The sequence below is a fragment of the Podarcis cretensis genome, assembly GCF_951804945.1.
Source record: "Podarcis cretensis genome assembly, chromosome: 10".
In the NCBI taxonomy this organism is placed as follows: Eukaryota; Metazoa; Chordata; class Lepidosauria; order Squamata; family Lacertidae; genus Podarcis; species Podarcis cretensis.
The window spans coordinates 36,544,487-36,561,510 of record NC_137179.1 but is presented as its reverse complement, the minus strand read 5'-3'; the positions used below and the strand labels follow the sequence as shown (position 1 = coordinate 36,561,510).

General features: G+C 41.8%; 1 protein-coding gene and 1 long non-coding RNA gene across 3 annotated transcripts in view; one reads left to right on the top strand and one right to left on the bottom strand.

Moving 5' to 3' along the window:
- The window catches only part of CDK17 (cyclin dependent kinase 17), a 70,703-nt gene that overhangs the window by 8,267 nt on the left and 45,412 nt on the right, over nucleotides 1-17,024 (bottom strand). For both annotated transcript variants that reach the window (XM_079991931.1, XM_079991932.1), the window contains exons 5-9: nucleotides 15,396-15,521; nucleotides 7,548-7,604; nucleotides 5,568-5,682; nucleotides 4,582-4,676; nucleotides 2,214-2,276 (exon numbers count right to left, since the gene is read on the bottom strand). In XM_079991931.1, the coding sequence (XP_079848057.1) occupies nucleotides 2,214-2,276; nucleotides 4,582-4,676; nucleotides 5,568-5,682; nucleotides 7,548-7,604; nucleotides 15,396-15,521 (456 nt within the window). The remainder of the gene's footprint in view (nucleotides 1-2,213; nucleotides 2,277-4,581; nucleotides 4,677-5,567; nucleotides 5,683-7,547; nucleotides 7,605-15,395; nucleotides 15,522-17,024) is intronic.
- Nucleotides 299-5,523, top strand: LOC307224810. The gene is made up of 3 exons (XR_013842755.1): nucleotides 299-985; nucleotides 4,532-4,584; nucleotides 5,136-5,523. It is a non-coding gene; the product is annotated as an uncharacterized lncRNA (long non-coding RNA).

The window sequence follows — 17,024 nt, the reverse complement described above, 5'->3', positions numbered from 1 at the left end:
GTGTGTTTCTATGCCTGAGCAGGTGTCTGCTGCTGCTGCTGCAGGTTCTTGGCTAAAGACAAAAGTGTCCTCATAGAGCTATTTCTTCATACAAGAAACAAGCACACTCCAGCTTATTATTATTCATCAGCTGACTGAGAAACACGCACACAATGCCTTGGCACATTGCCACACATTTCACTGCTGAATTCTGCCGTGGAACAGTTTGGGAAATGGTTTTTGAACAACAGCAAACCAAAAAAAGGTTGTGGTGCTTTTCTCGTGGCTTTGCAAACCGTTTTTTCCTCAAAAAAAGAATTTCATTACCAAACCACATTGGGCTATCCTCCTTTGCCTTAATTCCTCAATGCCGGGGATGAGGAGAGCAAGATGTCCAATCGGAAGCCTACATTTGCTTGCCTCCATGAATATTCAGTATCAGTGTTTTCATGTCCCCAGTCTACACCCACACTGTGGGTATTTTTTGCATCAAGAGACGAAGGTAAAAATCCCGCTCTGAGAAGATGACTGCTGCAGAACAGCAGCTATTAATCATTTGCAGAGCACTCTGAGTATATTCTATTTGTCACTGAATCTTGCCCTTGTTCCCAGGAGCTCAGGGCAGCGTACATGGATTTTTATTTTTATTTATCCTCCCATTCCTCCCCTATGAAAAAGGTAGATTAGGCAGAGGGAACTGCAGGTCTGAGCAGGGCCTTGAACCTGGCTTTCCTACATATGAACTCCATGTTTTAGTCACAGCGCCACCTTCATAATAGCCTTGTGGGGTCATCAGTGGGCCCTTAACAATACCCAGAGATGCCAAAGATTGAATCTGGAACCTTCTGCAGACTGAGCAGATGCCCCACCACTTTGCTACAGTCCTGCCCCAAACTGAAGAGATAGGGAAGGATGCAAGCAGGTGGGCATAGTAGCTCTTTAGCAGACAAAGATCATGAAGATATACACCTTTAGGCACCAGGCAAAAACATTCCTCTTTAGCCAGGTCTTTGGTTGACTGACAATGCCCTTTTAAATTGGGTTGTTCTTGTTTTTATTTTGATTATGCATTCTGTGTTTTTATATTGTGATTATATCCCATGAGCCACCCTGAGACCTGCAGGTATAGAGTGGCATAATAATAATAATAATAATAATAATAGCAATAATAATGGATTCAGATTTTTTAAAAGTCCTGAATAAGCTGCAAAGGCCAAATATATGGCCTGTAGACTATTTCAGCTCATTGTTAACCTGCATGTGTTAAAAAACAATGATTTTATTTCATCTGACGTACAGTCATGAGTGTCGGATGGGTAGGCTGCCTCTTTCAAACGCTCCTATACAGTCGTACCTTGGAAGTCGAACGGAATTCATTCCGGAAGTCTGTTTGACTCCCAAAATGTTCAGAAACCAAAACGCGACTTCTGATTGGCTGCAGGAAGCTCCTGCAGCCAATCGGAAGCCACAGAAGCCGCGCTGGTTGTTTGGCTTCTGAAAATCGTTCAAAAACTGGAACACTCACTTCCGGGTTTCCATCGTTTGGAAGCTGATTTGTTTGGGAGCTAAGGTGTTTGAGATCCAAGGTATGACTGCATATACCATGGCAAGGCTTTAGGTTATCAATCCAAGCCCCTTACAAAATATTAGCAGCAGCCTCGATTTTTAAAAGTTGTTTGCTGCTCATTCAACCCTTTGATAAACCAGTCCACACCCCAAGGTTAAAAGGTCCAGTTTTTTCCTCCCAATGGAAATAAATCAGATGGGTTAAAAAAATATGGGAGGATTGCTACACCAAATAAAATAAAAGGATCTATGAAAGGAAGGGTCCAGCAATGTTATAATAATTTGGGCATAAAATCAACTGGAACACTTAAAATAGCCAAATTTCATGTCATTCTGGCACGCTATAGGATCATCCACATTTACTCCATCAGTCATCAAGTAAACAACCTCCTGCTTGAGAAACACGAAATGTTTGGGCCACTGAAAGGCAAGCAATTACATGCAAAACTATGTAACTTGAATACTTGCCAGTTAAGAGGTTCTCTTCAATAAAGCAAAGTGCTTCTATGCAAATTTCACAGTGGTTTACTAATTAAACCTGCTTTCTGAAGGGGAAATTACTCAAATAGGAACATTCCCCCACACATACACTGAAAAATATATAAATATTAAGGAGCACCAATTATGAAAAAGAGCAAAATGGTTGGAATATAGTGACTATGACTTACCTTTACATTGTGCATACTCATAATGTTACCACAGTCATCCATATACTGCTTTAAATCTTTGTCCTGTGAAAACAAAAATAAGGTGTGAAGTTATCTACAATAGGAATACAAAGTTATGTTTATTTCTTGCTATTCCTTAAAGTGTTTATTTCTTTAGAGAAGAGAGAGGTGCCTATTCTGGCTGATGGACCAGATGTTTCTTTCCCTGCTCCTGGTGTGCCAAATCTGACAGGTGGGCAGCTTCATCCATCACTATGACCTCGGCTGATGCTGTGCCTCAAAGCTCTGACTGTCGTTGAACATTGCCTGAAATCCAGAGAAGTGTGAGGCTCTTTGCAAAAGGCCTTTTTGGTTTTCAGAGTTTAGAATCTAAGCCATACAATCTAAAAGGCTCAGGGAAGATAGCTACAACCCTGCCAATCTATATCAGGATTATCATCAGATTAAAACCAGAACCATTAATTGGTAGATTGCTCAAGCTTAGTAGGACCAGTTTTGAATGAGACGGTAAATTATAGACAGTGAACAGACACACTTTTGAGGAATTTTGGTCTCCCCTAAAGCAAGAAAAGAAAGAGGAATATGTTGACGAAAGCTTTCACCTCTCACAACACTGCGTTCTATTTTTTACAAAATTCATTTAGCATTTTCAGCATTTCAATAGTCAAAAAGGATTTGGGGGACACACACACACACACACACACACACAAACACAAGATTATATACTGCATCAGCAAAGAGGCAGATGATTAATCAACTCTTTTTTTTATCATTTGGCAGCTCAGCTTTAAAACTACTCCTAGAAAATGCTTATGTTCAGACTTTGATGAACCTTTGAAGGTAAAACTTTTGAGGGAAGTAGCTAAAATGCCTCTCTGTTCATCCTTATAATCTGAACCAGGCATAGGCAAACTTGGCCCTCCAGATGTTTTGGGACTACAACTCCCATCATCCCTGACCGCTGGTCCTGTTAGCTAGGGATGATGGGAGTTGTAGTCCCAAAACATCTGGAGGGCCGAGTTTACCTATGCCTGATCTGAACTGTATGCACAGATTAAAAGAACTGTGTGTGTTTGCAGCAGACACAAAAAGTTCATGATGGAGCACAGGGGAAGGGGTAGAATAAAGTATGTATACCCAAAACTAGTTGAAACCAAAACTGAGTTGCTCCAGAAAGACACTGACGAGCTAGCACAAACCAATACTTTGCAGGACTGATCCCTGCAGAAAAGTATGGATGAAAGTCATTAGGTCAAACTCAGAAAAGACTGGGGGAGTGGGAAGTACTCCTGGTTGCTTGCTACTGAAATATGAACAATCTAAGCACAAAAATGGATCCTGAAACAATCTCAAAGCTGTATCACCGAATCCTATTAATGATAGCCCCTTTTCTATCCTTTTCTGCCCCAGGTTGCAGACCCTATGAATCACCCTGTCTCATCAGGCTTATCTTTTTTTGTAACCACAGACACTGAAGCAGCACAGAGACTGCGTTTTAGAAGGTCTCCACCTTGTCCTCATAGCAAATATATGATTAATTGCCCAACTTCTCTAATATAGAACAACTGCATTTTCTAGCATGCCAATTAGGCACCCAAACATGAGAGTGGATTGGCTGTATATTCTTTTTTAACAGTGCCAGCACAATGTAATAAGGTAAGTCATACTATAAATAGCTTAAGGTAGTGCTGAAATGGCATTGTTCCTTGCTCCCCCCATGGTGGGGGGAAGTAGTTGACACAACAGCTGGAATCCTGAAAACAAAGAGCACAAAACAACTGGCTTTCAAAAAGGAAACATTTGGGCTATTTTAGGATGTAAAACAGATCTCTCTGCTTCTGTAACAGAATATGAGGAAGATGTACATCTGCAGTACATACAAAACTTTAGAAGGCAAATGCATTAAGTATAACACACTCAAATTATATAAAAAAATAAAAAAATTGTTCAGTAGCATCTTAGAGACCAACTAAGTATCTGAAGAAGTGTGCATGCGCACGAAAGCTTATACCAAGAACAAACTTAGTTGGTCTCTAAGGTGCTACTGGACAATTTTTTTATTTTTTTTACATATTTCGACTGCGTCAGACCAATACGGCTACCTACCTGAATCAACACTCAAATTAAAGAGTTTTGTAGCCAAAAGAAGAAGAAGAAGAAGAAGAAGAAGAAGAAGAAGAAGAAGAAGAAGAAGAAGAAGAAGAAGCAGCAACCTTACTACGATTCATACAAGAAATTGTGGTAACGGAATGAATTAATTAACGCTGCTGCCTCCCACAATTCACATATACTGAAACAGCATTATTATACTTCTCTAGGGTTAAACAAATTCAAACAAGAAATTTGAGTAGGAAAGAAAACAACTTACCAGGTACTCAAAGACCAGAGTTAATGATTTGTCTGTATGAACAATATCATGTAGCGTAACGATATTTGCATGTTTTAGATCTTTTAACAATGACACTGCAAAAGGAGAACAGAATTAATAGCCAGGACTGGTAAATAAATGGAAAAATTGAAGTGTACAGATATTAGCGTGTCAAATGAATAGTGGACTAAAAATAGCTCTGTCTGGAAAGCTATATAATTTTTTTTACACACCATTATTTTAGTTCATGTGCTACAGATCCAGGCAGAAATACAATAATGTTCTGCAGGTGAAATCAAAGGATCCAAAGGCCCAGAGTTTTCTCCGAGTGAGTGGGTTAGGCACACTTTTATCTGTAGGGGCTTGAAAAGCAGAGGCTTAGCCCCAGGGAACTACCTTGGTGATGATCAAAAGGGGGCATATGGAAGTCGTGAGGGAGAGGAGAGGAGAGAAAAAAATATAGGATGAAAAATGCCATATACTTCAAGTGTGGGGAGGGAACATGGTTTAGATTTGCTGTCACACCGAGATAACAGACTGTTTTACTATGACAGGGTTATGCTCAAGAGGAGTTGTTTCTCATGTCTGACACTTGGGCAAGCAAGCAAAAAGATGGCATGCTTCATCATTTATAACTGCTGGAAATGTCACAAGATGCATTTCTGGCAAAGAAATATATGGGCAGGGTGCAGAATTCTCTGTCACATGAATTCAAGTTGATCTATGGGCTTGAGGTAAGTCTCCAGGGTTTCAGGCAAGGTTCTTTCCCAGCCCTGCCTGGGGACGGCAGGTTTCGAACCTGGGATCTTCTGCATGCAAAGACAGTGTTCTGCCATTCCGCTATGGCCTTTCCCCTCGGGTTCAGGATTTGATGCATTTCTTCACAACACACATACTACTGGAGTTCCAGTTGGTGGAACCATACAAAATGCAAAAGAAAGAAAGAAAGAAAGAAAGAAAGAAAGAAAGAAAGAAAATCTGCTTACCTTCTCTAATGGCTGTGCATGGTGCCCCCTCTTCGTGTTCTAATCTGATTTCTTTCAAAGCTACCAAGTTTTCTGTCAGCTTACTTCTTCCCTTATATACAGTTGCATAGGTGCCCTGTAAGGAAAAGGACAAAATATATACACTCACAAAAACTGTTTGAGAGTTCTTCTCCAGCTATAGAAAAAAGCAAGCCAAACTTTGATTTTTTACTTTAAAAATCATAGAATCATAGACATGTAGAGCTGGAAGGGACCATGGGGGCCATCTAGTCCAACCCCCTGCAATGCAGAAATCTCAACTAAATCATAAATGACAGACAGCTATTCTGCTTAAAAACCTCCAAGGAAAGAGAGCCCACCATCTCTTGTGGAAGTCTGTTCCACTGTTGAACGGCTCTTCCTGTCAGAAAGGCCTTCCTGATGTTTAGTCGGAATCTTCTTTCTTGTTAACTTAAAGCTACTGGTTTGGGTCCCAGGCTTTGGAGAAGGAGAAAACAAGCTTGCACTATCCTCCATGTGATAGTCCTTTAGATATTTGAAGATGGCTATCATATCTCAGTCTCCTCTTTATCAAGCTAAACATACCCAGCTCCCTCAACCATTCCTCATAAGGCTTGGTCTCCAGACCCTTGATCATATCTTGATTCCTCTCCTCTGCACACATTCTAGCTTGTAAATATCCTTCTTAAATTGTGGTGCCCGGAACTGGACATTTCTCCATCTTGTCCATGCAGAGGACCTACCACTTGCTTGTTCCTCCTCTTGCTTTGAAGATAGTCAAAGAATCCTTTTAAAAATCATTTCTAACCTCCCTTGCAAGCTTGAGTTCATTCTGAGCTTTGGCCCACCTGACCTTCTCTCTGCAACATTTGACTACTCGTGTATACTGTTCCTTCATGATTTTGCCTTTCTTCCATTTATTATACATTTCCTTCTTATATCTCAGCTCATCTGTAAGCTCCTTATGCAGTTTCAAAAGGGGTAAAGTTGGCACTGTGGTTAAAATCTGTGCCAAACAAGCACTTAAGCATGGTTAGGGCAAGTAGAGATAGTTTTCACTCTGTATAACAGAGGTGGAAAAGAGCCAATCAAGGGCTAACCATAGGATTGTTTAACCATGGTCAAGCAACTGTGAGTGCAACAAGTGTACCAGATCTCCTTTACATGCTTATTTTTTATTTCTTTGGTGGGGGGGGGGGGCAACTCAAGAGAAGACTGACTAAAATTAATGGACACGAGTAACTGACGCATTAATTTCAATGAGCTTACTCTGAGGAGGAATTAGTTTGTTATAACCCAAAAAATTTTGTTTAAACTAATTTTTGAAAAAAAAAAGCAAAGAATGACAAAATCCAATAGTCCTCATCTATGAAACACTAGGGCCTAAAATAACAGTGTTAAGGTGTAATGGTGCAAATACAAGAGTGCAAATATCATTAGTGTAAGAAGTATATATTTTGTAATATAATGTTCCCTTAGGGCAACTCCTGCGATGTATAACCAGGCAAAATCAGACCACATAACATCTCTGTATGATGAAGATGCCCTCACAAATCAGATGACTCAATTGAAACTGTCATGCCTGTCTCAAGCTTTCATGTGTTGTCAAGTACGGTAGTCATCTCTATATAACCACTGCTGAACATGACAGCTGTTAGGCATAGTTATTACAAAGGAAAACCATCATGCCTTTAAAAAACAAGTCACAGTTACTAGTTTTCCAGCCTGCTCTATTGCTTATCCTGAACAGTCAAGGATTTTAAAACATAAATGAAAGGCAGTGGATATAATGTTGGTTGTAGACCTGCACAGACGCTGTTGGTTTCAGCAAGTCACTATCTATCACTGTCACTCTTGTGAGAGAAAAAACAAGATTATAAAACACCTTACACATTGAAGAAAACGTTGATGTAAATATTAATTTATTGATAACAAGACCCACATCTCTTGGGGGGTTGTAGGGTGGAATAGGATACATACCTCACCAAGCTTTTCCAATTTTATGTAAGTTTCCATTTTCCCAAATCCGATTTCAGACTGTAATAAAGGGGGGGGGGGGAGGCAAAAGGCAAATTCATTTAGAACTACTGTAATAAGTGAGATACTCATGAAGAACTGTTCACCTGTTGGAAAACAAAACTGAGGAAGTAACATGTCGAAGCAGGGTTGGGATAGTCTATACCAGGATAAAAACTAGGGCCTGGAGCTGCACTTTCTTTAGTGGACTTCCTGCCTGCACCTTCCCACTGCAGCCCACTTATCCTCTTGAAATCTGCTTCTGGGGGTTAGAAGATTGCCTGGAACAGCAACAGATGTGGCAAATGGGGAACTGAAGCAGGAAGAAAGAATAAGCAAATATCAGAACTCCCCTTCCCTTGCCACCTTTGCAGAAGCACTGGCTCACTCACTGAATCTAAGCCCTGGCTTTGAATGTCCCAGTAAAAACTAGTTTCCCCACTCCGGGCGTACAAATTGGTCGCAGTTCAAAATATTAGCACTACCACAGGTGCTCTGGGAAGCAATGTGAAAGGAGATTACCCGCAACCCAGTAACAGAGCTTGTGCCAGGTCCTCTGGAAGTGGATTTGCTAATTTACCGCAGAAGTCATCACGGGCCCTGATCCATCTCCCATCAAAGCAAGATATGAATGCATGACTAGTTATGCAAGAACATGGATGGGGAAATGTACATCAGAAGATGTATCCCATTCAAATTAATATATAGACGCTACCCACACTTTGACCTAATGAAATTATTATTATTTTTTAGAAAACCCAGCAAGAGATATGTGCATGCAAGTCTGCTTATCCTATCGGACCTACTTAGCTGGATTGGGATGAGAGGCTGTGGTTTTTCTTTATTATGCCAGCAGCAGGTTGCAAAATCTTTCCTCATGTGGCCTGCCTTCCCACACACTTTTCTGTTCCCATATAAGACTCTGAGGGCTACTTCTTACATACGCTTGGTCCTTGAGAACAGATACCAAGGTACAAAATGCATACACGTGAAGACAAATATTCATTTATTTCCTAAATGTTTAGACCGCCGTTCATCACACACAGCAATCACAGGAGGGTTTCCAACATCCATCCAAAAACATGCACATATGGTTGATAATAAAAACATATTTTTTTTGGTCAAACAGTAAAAATATTAGAAGTGCAGATTAAAAACCTAAGACCTTGAACTACCACATTAAATTTCCTCTGAAGGCCTGGAAAGTTATCGTAACTTTTAATGGAATTCCAGAAGTGCAGTTGCCATCCACGCCTCCAGGGGGAGAGAATTATATCGGCATGGTGCCACAACAGAAAAGCCCCTGCCTAGTATTGCTGACTAGCTTGCTTCACCCCCTGGTAGGCCAGGACATGAAGTGCATATGCACGCACACAGGCATACGCACACACATTTTTTTAAAACGGACACTTTCCCGCTTAAAATACATGCAAGCAGTCGGCCAAGCCTTTTCCACTCACTTGGTTTTAGAAAGACAAGAATCTTGATGTAGGTTGCATGTCTTTCATGATATATGTGAGAGCTATGAGTGTTTTGTACTTCATCCAAGAACAATATGCTGCTAAAAAGCACCTCTTTCCCTAGCAAATCAAGAAGTTAGTTTCCTCCACCACCCTTCCACTGAACACCAGGAAAAGCGCGGTAAAACTGGTAATTTTCAGTGCCATTTCTGAAACTAACTTTTGCTGGGTAATTGCTATTCTTCCCTCGACCCAGTAGTGGGACTAGAGTCCTGCTTTCACACCTCCTCTTAACTGCAATTCCTGTACTCTGCTTGCAAAAAGTGCATTATTAAAAGACTTCAACTCATTATCTTCAGTAATCCTGAATATTGCTTCTCCTGTGCACTGAAGCTATACATAACAGAGAATGTTGTGTTGCCTCAAAGCTTTATTGCTGTCTCTGTTGGGGAATCTATTTATAAACAAAGTGGAAATGGGAAGGAACTATAGTATGCACATAGTACAGTCCTTAAGAAAAACAAAAGACTACCAGCCTTTAGGGAAGGTTTTACAGAATTTTGTTTTTAAAAAGTGGTAGTAAATGTTTCTCATTATTTGTGCTCCTATCACAAACCAGGCTATGATTCTAATCAACTTCCTAGGGAGGGAGCCCCAGTGACAGGCTTAAGATCGTGTTGTATGTGGGTTTCTACAGTGCTCCATTTACTGCAGCAGAAAAAGAGTAGGATGGAAAAAACAGATGACCCTTTTGATAAAAAACAAGAGTTTAAATTACTTAGTATAGTATATGGAACTAAAAACCATTATCAGAGACTTATTTGGGGGGTGGGGGAAGTCTGCAGAAATAAAACAATCACAAGGTCCTGTTTAAAATCAGGCAAAAAGGGGGCCAGATAAACATGACAACTGAATGCCCCCCACCAACCACACTTAAGTTGGCAAGGATGACTGGATGGGAAGCTAAACACAGAAAGACAAATAGCAACATCAGTTCCTCGCACCCTCTTAGGTCACTGCAAAACAATCCTGAACTAATTATCTAGAGCAGAATCATGCAGTGGGATATGAACAATGCAAATGGTGGCAGCAAGGTGGCTGACACTCAGGGAGGGACTGGGCAGCAAAGTAGAGTGGTACCTCAGGGTACAGACGCTTCAGGTTACAGACTCTGCTAATCCAGAAATAGTACCTTGGGTTAAGAACTTTGCTTCAGGATGAGAAGAGAAATTGTGTTCTGGTAGTGTGGCGGCGGCAGGAGGCCCCATTAGCTAAAGTGGTACCTCAGGTTAAGAACAGACCTCCAGAACGAATTAAGTTCTTAACCTGAGGTACCACTGTACCTACAAATGAGCTTTATGCAATCCCAGATACAGCATGTCAGTGAAATGAAGTTGCAGTTGTCATGGATGCCCCTGAATCATACTAGCAGCTCCTCCTCTTAGCCCTGACATGAGGCCCTGAGGAGAAAGACACCAACCTTGGCCTATGGGTTAAAGCTCTCACTCTGTGTAGATGGGAAATATTCATGCATGCATACTGCAAGCCCATTGCTCGTGTATTTGCTTTTTACCCTTCATGTTCCCCTAAACAGGGACTACATTTGCAGCATCTGTTACCAGACTTTATTGGCAGGAGGAAGAATAAGCAGGAGAAAAAGCAAGAGTCACTGGGGGCGGGGTGAGGGGTAGCAGAACCAGCCTTGCCATGCAGCGAGGGAATGTGTTGCTGCTACCCTTTGCAAGGAAATGCTGTGTCCCCACATCAAATGCCATCAGAATACTAATCAGCTGAGGTAAGGGCTGTCTAGCATAAAGCAAAAGTCAGCAATTATCTGCAAATGGCTGATGAAACCATGCTGACAGACATTCAAAGCTATTTTCCCTACATGACTGGTTACTAATTGTGGGGATTTAAAATTCTACTAAAGTTCACAGACATCTTTTGCTATTTATTTAAATGGAGCCAGCTTTCATTTTTCTCCTAATGACAAAAGCCTACTTTATAATCAACAGGGCTTATCTACTATAAGTCTGTTAACAGAACTAATCGTACTCGTTTAACTCTCCTACTTAGTTGGGCCCCCAAAATGGTATTAAATATGTATAACATTTCCTCCTAACCAGAGTTGTTTCATAATGTGCATTCACCTACAGTAAAGGGCTGTTTCAACTTCAATTTTTAAAAATAAATGTGAGGGTTTCACTATAAGCGTTATCAATGTGAAAGGAAACAGAAAAAAGGAACTTCACACAGGTAGACCCCAATGAAAGTAAATAAAAGAAAAACTCTATACACAGCCCATTAAATGACCCCAACACGGCCAAAACCTCCAATTTAAACAACACAGGCAACTGCTGCATGAACATTATGTAGGTAAGATAAAATAGAATTGAACTATTCAGTTCTGTCCTTCCCCACCCCCACCCACTACCACCTCAAGGATGTTCTGAGATGAAAGAAAACTCAAATTAACATTGAGGCTTTGAAGACTAGGAATTAAGTTTGGGAACTACTACAGTCTTGAGATACCGTCCCTGTAAGGTGCTCTCTTGCAGTACAACCAACAGCTCTCAGTACCTTTTTTACATTAAATATTGGAGATACAACTCACTGACTTGTATCTCACATCAGGCTAGCAGAAAAAGTATAGGTAGTGACCCTTTTCTGCAAGTCTTTTCTGGCTTTTCTTACAGGCCTTGGCATCCTATTAAGCAACCAGCAAACCTTCTATGGGCAAAAAGCACTGTGTACTTCGCAACGTTCCTCTCTTCGTTCTAGGCAACATTTCTCCCTTATTGACAGCAGCAGCATTGGCACCCATATAACTAACTGAAGCACCACTGCTTTCCTAATAATGGCATGTGCTTGTATAACATTTTACACTAATGGAAACTGAGGACTGGATTTAACTCTTGTTCAAGGCCAAAAAAAGGGAGTGAAATTTTGTAACTGGATATATACCGTATTTTTCGTCCTATAGGGCGCACCGGCCCATAGGACGCACCTCGTTTTTTGGGGTGGGGAATGAATAAAAAAAAATTATTCCCCCCCCAGCCGCGGCTGCCGCCCCAAGCCTTGCACACGCCTGCCCGAAGCACGGGGCACCCTCCAGAGGGCGCCACGTGCTTCGGGCTGCAGGCTGCCGCCCCAAGCCTTGCGTGCCCGGCGGGACCTCCCGCCGGGCATGCAAGGCTTGCAGACACTCGCCAGAAGCACGGGGAGCCCTCCGGAGGGCTCCCTGTGCTTCGGGCGGCAGGCTGCCGCCCCAAGCCTCGTGCGCCCGGCAGGAGCTCCTGCCGGGCGTGCAAGGCTTGCAGACACTCGCCGGGGCTGCGGGCTGCTGCCAGCAAGCCTTGTGAGCCCGCAGGAACTCCCGCCGGGCTTGCAAGGCTTGTGGATAGCTTCCTGAAGCCTGGAGAGCGAGAGGGGTCGGTGCGCACCGATGCCTCTCGCTCTCCAGGCTTCAGCGAAAGCCTGCATTCGCCCCATAGGACGCACACACTTTTCCCCTTCATTTTTGGAGGGGAAAAAGTGCGTCCTATGGGGCAAAAAATACGGTAGCTCATAGGACATATTTGCAGGTCATGCTAAACCATGGGTGTGCAAGGAGGGAGTCGCTGGAAACCCTGGAATTGTGCACTCAGTTCCCTTCCTGCACAGTCAAGAAAAAGACTTTGCTCAAAGTGAACCGCACTTTCCATGAACGCCAGGTTTCTGTCCTAACTCTGGTTAGCTTTCAACAAACCAGTTTCAGAAACCATGGTTAGAAGTTGCCTCGTTTTGAAACTGACTCTATTTTGAAACCACAACCCCCGGTCTGGGCAACATGAGAATCAGACATCCAGGGCAAGGGAAACTAAGAATTGGTGAAGTTCTTCCAGCCACACAAGAGAAGTTGGGGGTGGGATATGTGATCATGAGGATCCTTGCACCTTCTTCCCCACTAGTGGATGTGACAAAAAGCCAATGGTTAAATTGGAATATATTTGACCACAGTGTTAGATTACTAAAACATAGAAGGGTTAAAAACATTAGGTATAGACTCTTGCTCTTAAATGACAGATGAATTAAAGGTGTGCCAAGATGATACATTGCTACAAACACAACATTGCACTTGTCAGTACATGCTAAGCTGATTAAATATTTACTCCACTAAGCTAGGCCTTTAATGCAAATGTTTTCAAAGGGAGACCATAAAATTGTTACTCTATTTTTAAAAAACAACAACACTTGATTCCCTCTGCTAACAGCAAGGTTTGTGTCACATCTGAAAGGCTAAGTTGAATGCAGAGTTTCTTGAAAACAAAATTGTTGCGCATCTCAAAAGAAGAGCACAGCGGACTGAGCAGAAGGAAAGAGGCAGCACGTGCACTGCCCACAAACCCAAACACAGCTGCCAGATCTCAGCTTACAACAAGTTCCTTTAAATGTGGAAGGGGGAGTGCAGGCGCAGAAAAGGCGTCTTGTAAGAGATGGTCCATTTTAAATGCACACTGTGCTCATTAGAGGGCACAATTTTTCCTACTACAGCTTGAAAAACAGGTTCCTACAAACAAGGATTGCTTGAGACGGAAGGAGAAGCTATCCTATAAAGCACACTGAAATAGATTTATCTGAATGTGCCAAGACAGGTACAGAGCAGCCCTTCTAAAAAACACTTCTTTGCAGCTGAAAGGATCTTAAGAGAACCCTAGCTTTTTCTTTCGACTTTAAAACTGCTGTAACCAAATTTATTAATTTTCTATTCTTTTCCCATTTCACCCTCCCCCCCACCCAAAAAAATCCAAGGCAGTTCGCAATCCACACAATTAGGAAGTTACCATTTGTGAATCGGTAACTACTGTTAAATACACACTTTTAACATCAACACACACCCAACATTGGGTATAAACTTACTACTCTCCTACCTGGCACCATATGCAACCTGCCTCTGCCTCTACAATTTAGGATAGTGTCCTCCCTCTGTTGTTGCTAAGAACAGCTAATCTACTCCCATGAAAGCCTTACTTTCACCTTCCAATTTTCCTTAGCTGTCCATTTTCCTCTCATCCAAGGGGGAAAACACCATACCAGAGCAACCCTACTAAAAGGAAGCTTTTCCTCCAAAATCTGCTCCTCTTGATTATCTCGATTGCAAATAATATTCCAAAGTCTTTGCCTGCTGTCGCTACAACTTTCTGATCTTCTTGGCTTTTTATGGCTCATTCATGTAATTAAATGTTTGTGTTGAATGACTGCAAGTTATATTTTCAAAGCCTTCATGAAGATCCATTCACAATCTTCAAGAAGTCACCATGTCCTTATGTCTGGCATAACTTGCAATGTAAACAAGAGCTACCCTACCTCCAATTGGCAGAAGTAAGTATTTACACATAATATTTTCTCCAAGTTTAAAACAAAGCCAGCATGATTGCTATAAATAAATGCTATGTATAAAAACTGACTTAAAACAAGAAACAATGTTCTAGGCATACTCTTAAAAAAAGTATTTTTAAAGTTCTAATCAGCGATTAAGCTCACACTGAAACAATAAGCTTTGCATTTTATCACCTCTTTCAATGCTATGACACTAGTGCTTTCAGCAGAACTTAATTTTAATATGGTATAGAAGGCAGACTGCAACTGCTGCAGTCGTCCCTTGTCTGAGGCATGTTTTTATAAATCACAGAATACTTATAACTAGGGCATTTAATAATTTATGATTCCACAGGGACACATAATATGAGAAGTTTCCAGTGCGAGGTGCCGGGGAAGAGCTCACAGTTGGGTACCACTGGCAGGAACCCATGGTGCAGGCAAAGCTTTGGCATTATCATTCCAAATAAAAACAAGCATGAACAAACCAGCAGGGGAAACGGATGATGATGATATGGAGAACAATAATAACAGTGATATTTACAAAACCAATGCCACTACCACCATCACCCAACCCACTTTCTAGCCCAGCATTATGTTCTTTTTAAATAAAAGTCTAAATTATAAATGACACTAGTAATAATTATCTATCTTCCCTGTGCATATACCAAAGATATAAGTACATGAAATGTACACAAAGACATAATTTATTCTGGCAGCTGTTAATGAGCTGACCATATTTTTGGTGACCACTATGGCAGATGTGCAAGAGGTCACTTAAAGTGGTCAGGTATCTGTATCCTAAGTATAGAGAGGAGCAGAAGAAACTACTGGAACTGAGTCCAAAAAAAAACAAGCAATGTGAAAGACAGTAGCAGATGTGCCACACTGCTGTGCAGCAGACCACAAACACTGCTAGTCACAATCAAATGCCACAACACATTTCAGGTGCTACCAGAGTATCTGTCAACTAGAAAAGGCAGCAGCAACTTACCAGGGATGCTCTGCGAGATCGTCTGCTCATTGGTTGATCAAACGGTGGACTGTTTATCTGTAGCTTTTCAAGATATCCATCTGGTATCCTGATGTCTGCAGGTAGTGACAAACGCTTGTTCAGGTCCTGAGGAAGTTAACAACCATTGTTAGAGGGGCACAAGTAATTAAAAAAAACCCAAAAAACAAACACCAATCAAATATAGAGTTGATTCAAAGAACATTTCAATGTTCGATAATTGAAAATACTAATTGTGAAGGAAGCAGCATATATCCAATAGTTATGCCAAGGTTAGGTCAACTTGCTATTGGACACGATCTCCAAGAACCAGTAAATCTCAAAACAACTTGTTTCCAAAGAGAACTGCAGTTGCACTACACATCTCAACTGCTTCAACGAAACAAATCTGTATTTGCATTATGTACTGCACAAGAGGATGTGCTTCAGAGTATGATCCCATACTCTGAAGTAACCGCATCAAGCCCAGCTAGAGTGAGCTTTGTGGCTGAGCGTGGGGATTTGAACTCTAGTCTCTCCCAGGTCCTAGTCTGACATTCTAACCACTAGGCCATGGTAAGTGTGCTTTGGACTAGAGAATAGAGACTTAGATTGAAATCCCACACACCAGAGGGCTTGGAGTGTGTGTGTGTGTGTGTGTGTGTGTGTGTGTAAACGTGGCCCTCACAGACTCTCTGTCTGGCCCTTGGGACTCTCCCCAGACTACGCCTCTTACTGGCTCTACTTTACACCTTCCGTGAGTGCTTTTGCCCACCTGAAAATGGCTCCCTGAACTCTGTCCATGCCTCTTGCCTTGCCTGGATGGAGGCCAGAGAGGAGTGTGCAGGTGTAGAAGCCAGGCTCCTATATAAAGGTAAAATTTGCATGTGTTGCCCCGCCCATTCTTGGATCCTCTGGCCCTGCCCACTGTGGTCGTGTGGCCCCCAAAAAGCTGTCCAGAAGCGAATGAGGCCCTTGAGCAGAAAATAGTTCCCCACCCCTCGGACGTACACAGTTAGTTGGGAGTAAGTGTTTCCTGATGGTGTTTCCTGCTTGGCAGGGGGTTGGACTCGATGGCCCTTGTGGTCTCTTCCAACTCTATGATTCTATGATTCTACACCCAAGTAACTACATATATGGTTGAAATCTGTTGTGTTCTATTATATATATGTGTAAACACACACACCTAAAATATGGTAACTGTCAACAGGTGCTCAGGGATGAAGGCCGTCTCCATAATGCTTGAGAAGAGTCATATTCAAACCTTCTTAGACACTCACAGTTTGATCACATACATTATCAAGTATTCTTGAGTTTCTTTTCCTCTCAAATGGACCTCACAGACTGATGATACTTGGCAGAGGCAAAGGTAACCTCTGGAGCCCAAGATTCCTAATATTCCATTCTCTAAATAAAAAAATTCTGACCACGTTCTGGGTTGAGTCCATTAGCACCACATTTTTCTGCAATGTAATTTACCAGTCTGGCATGCTCTAGGCTTCTCCCCTCACCCTGCCACTGAAGTGCGTCCGAGGTGTTCTCATAACTCAACTATTACTTAACCCGGAACAAGATAAAGGTCAAATCTGATACTCTGACTCCAAATGGACTTGTACCAAAGTTCAGATTTAT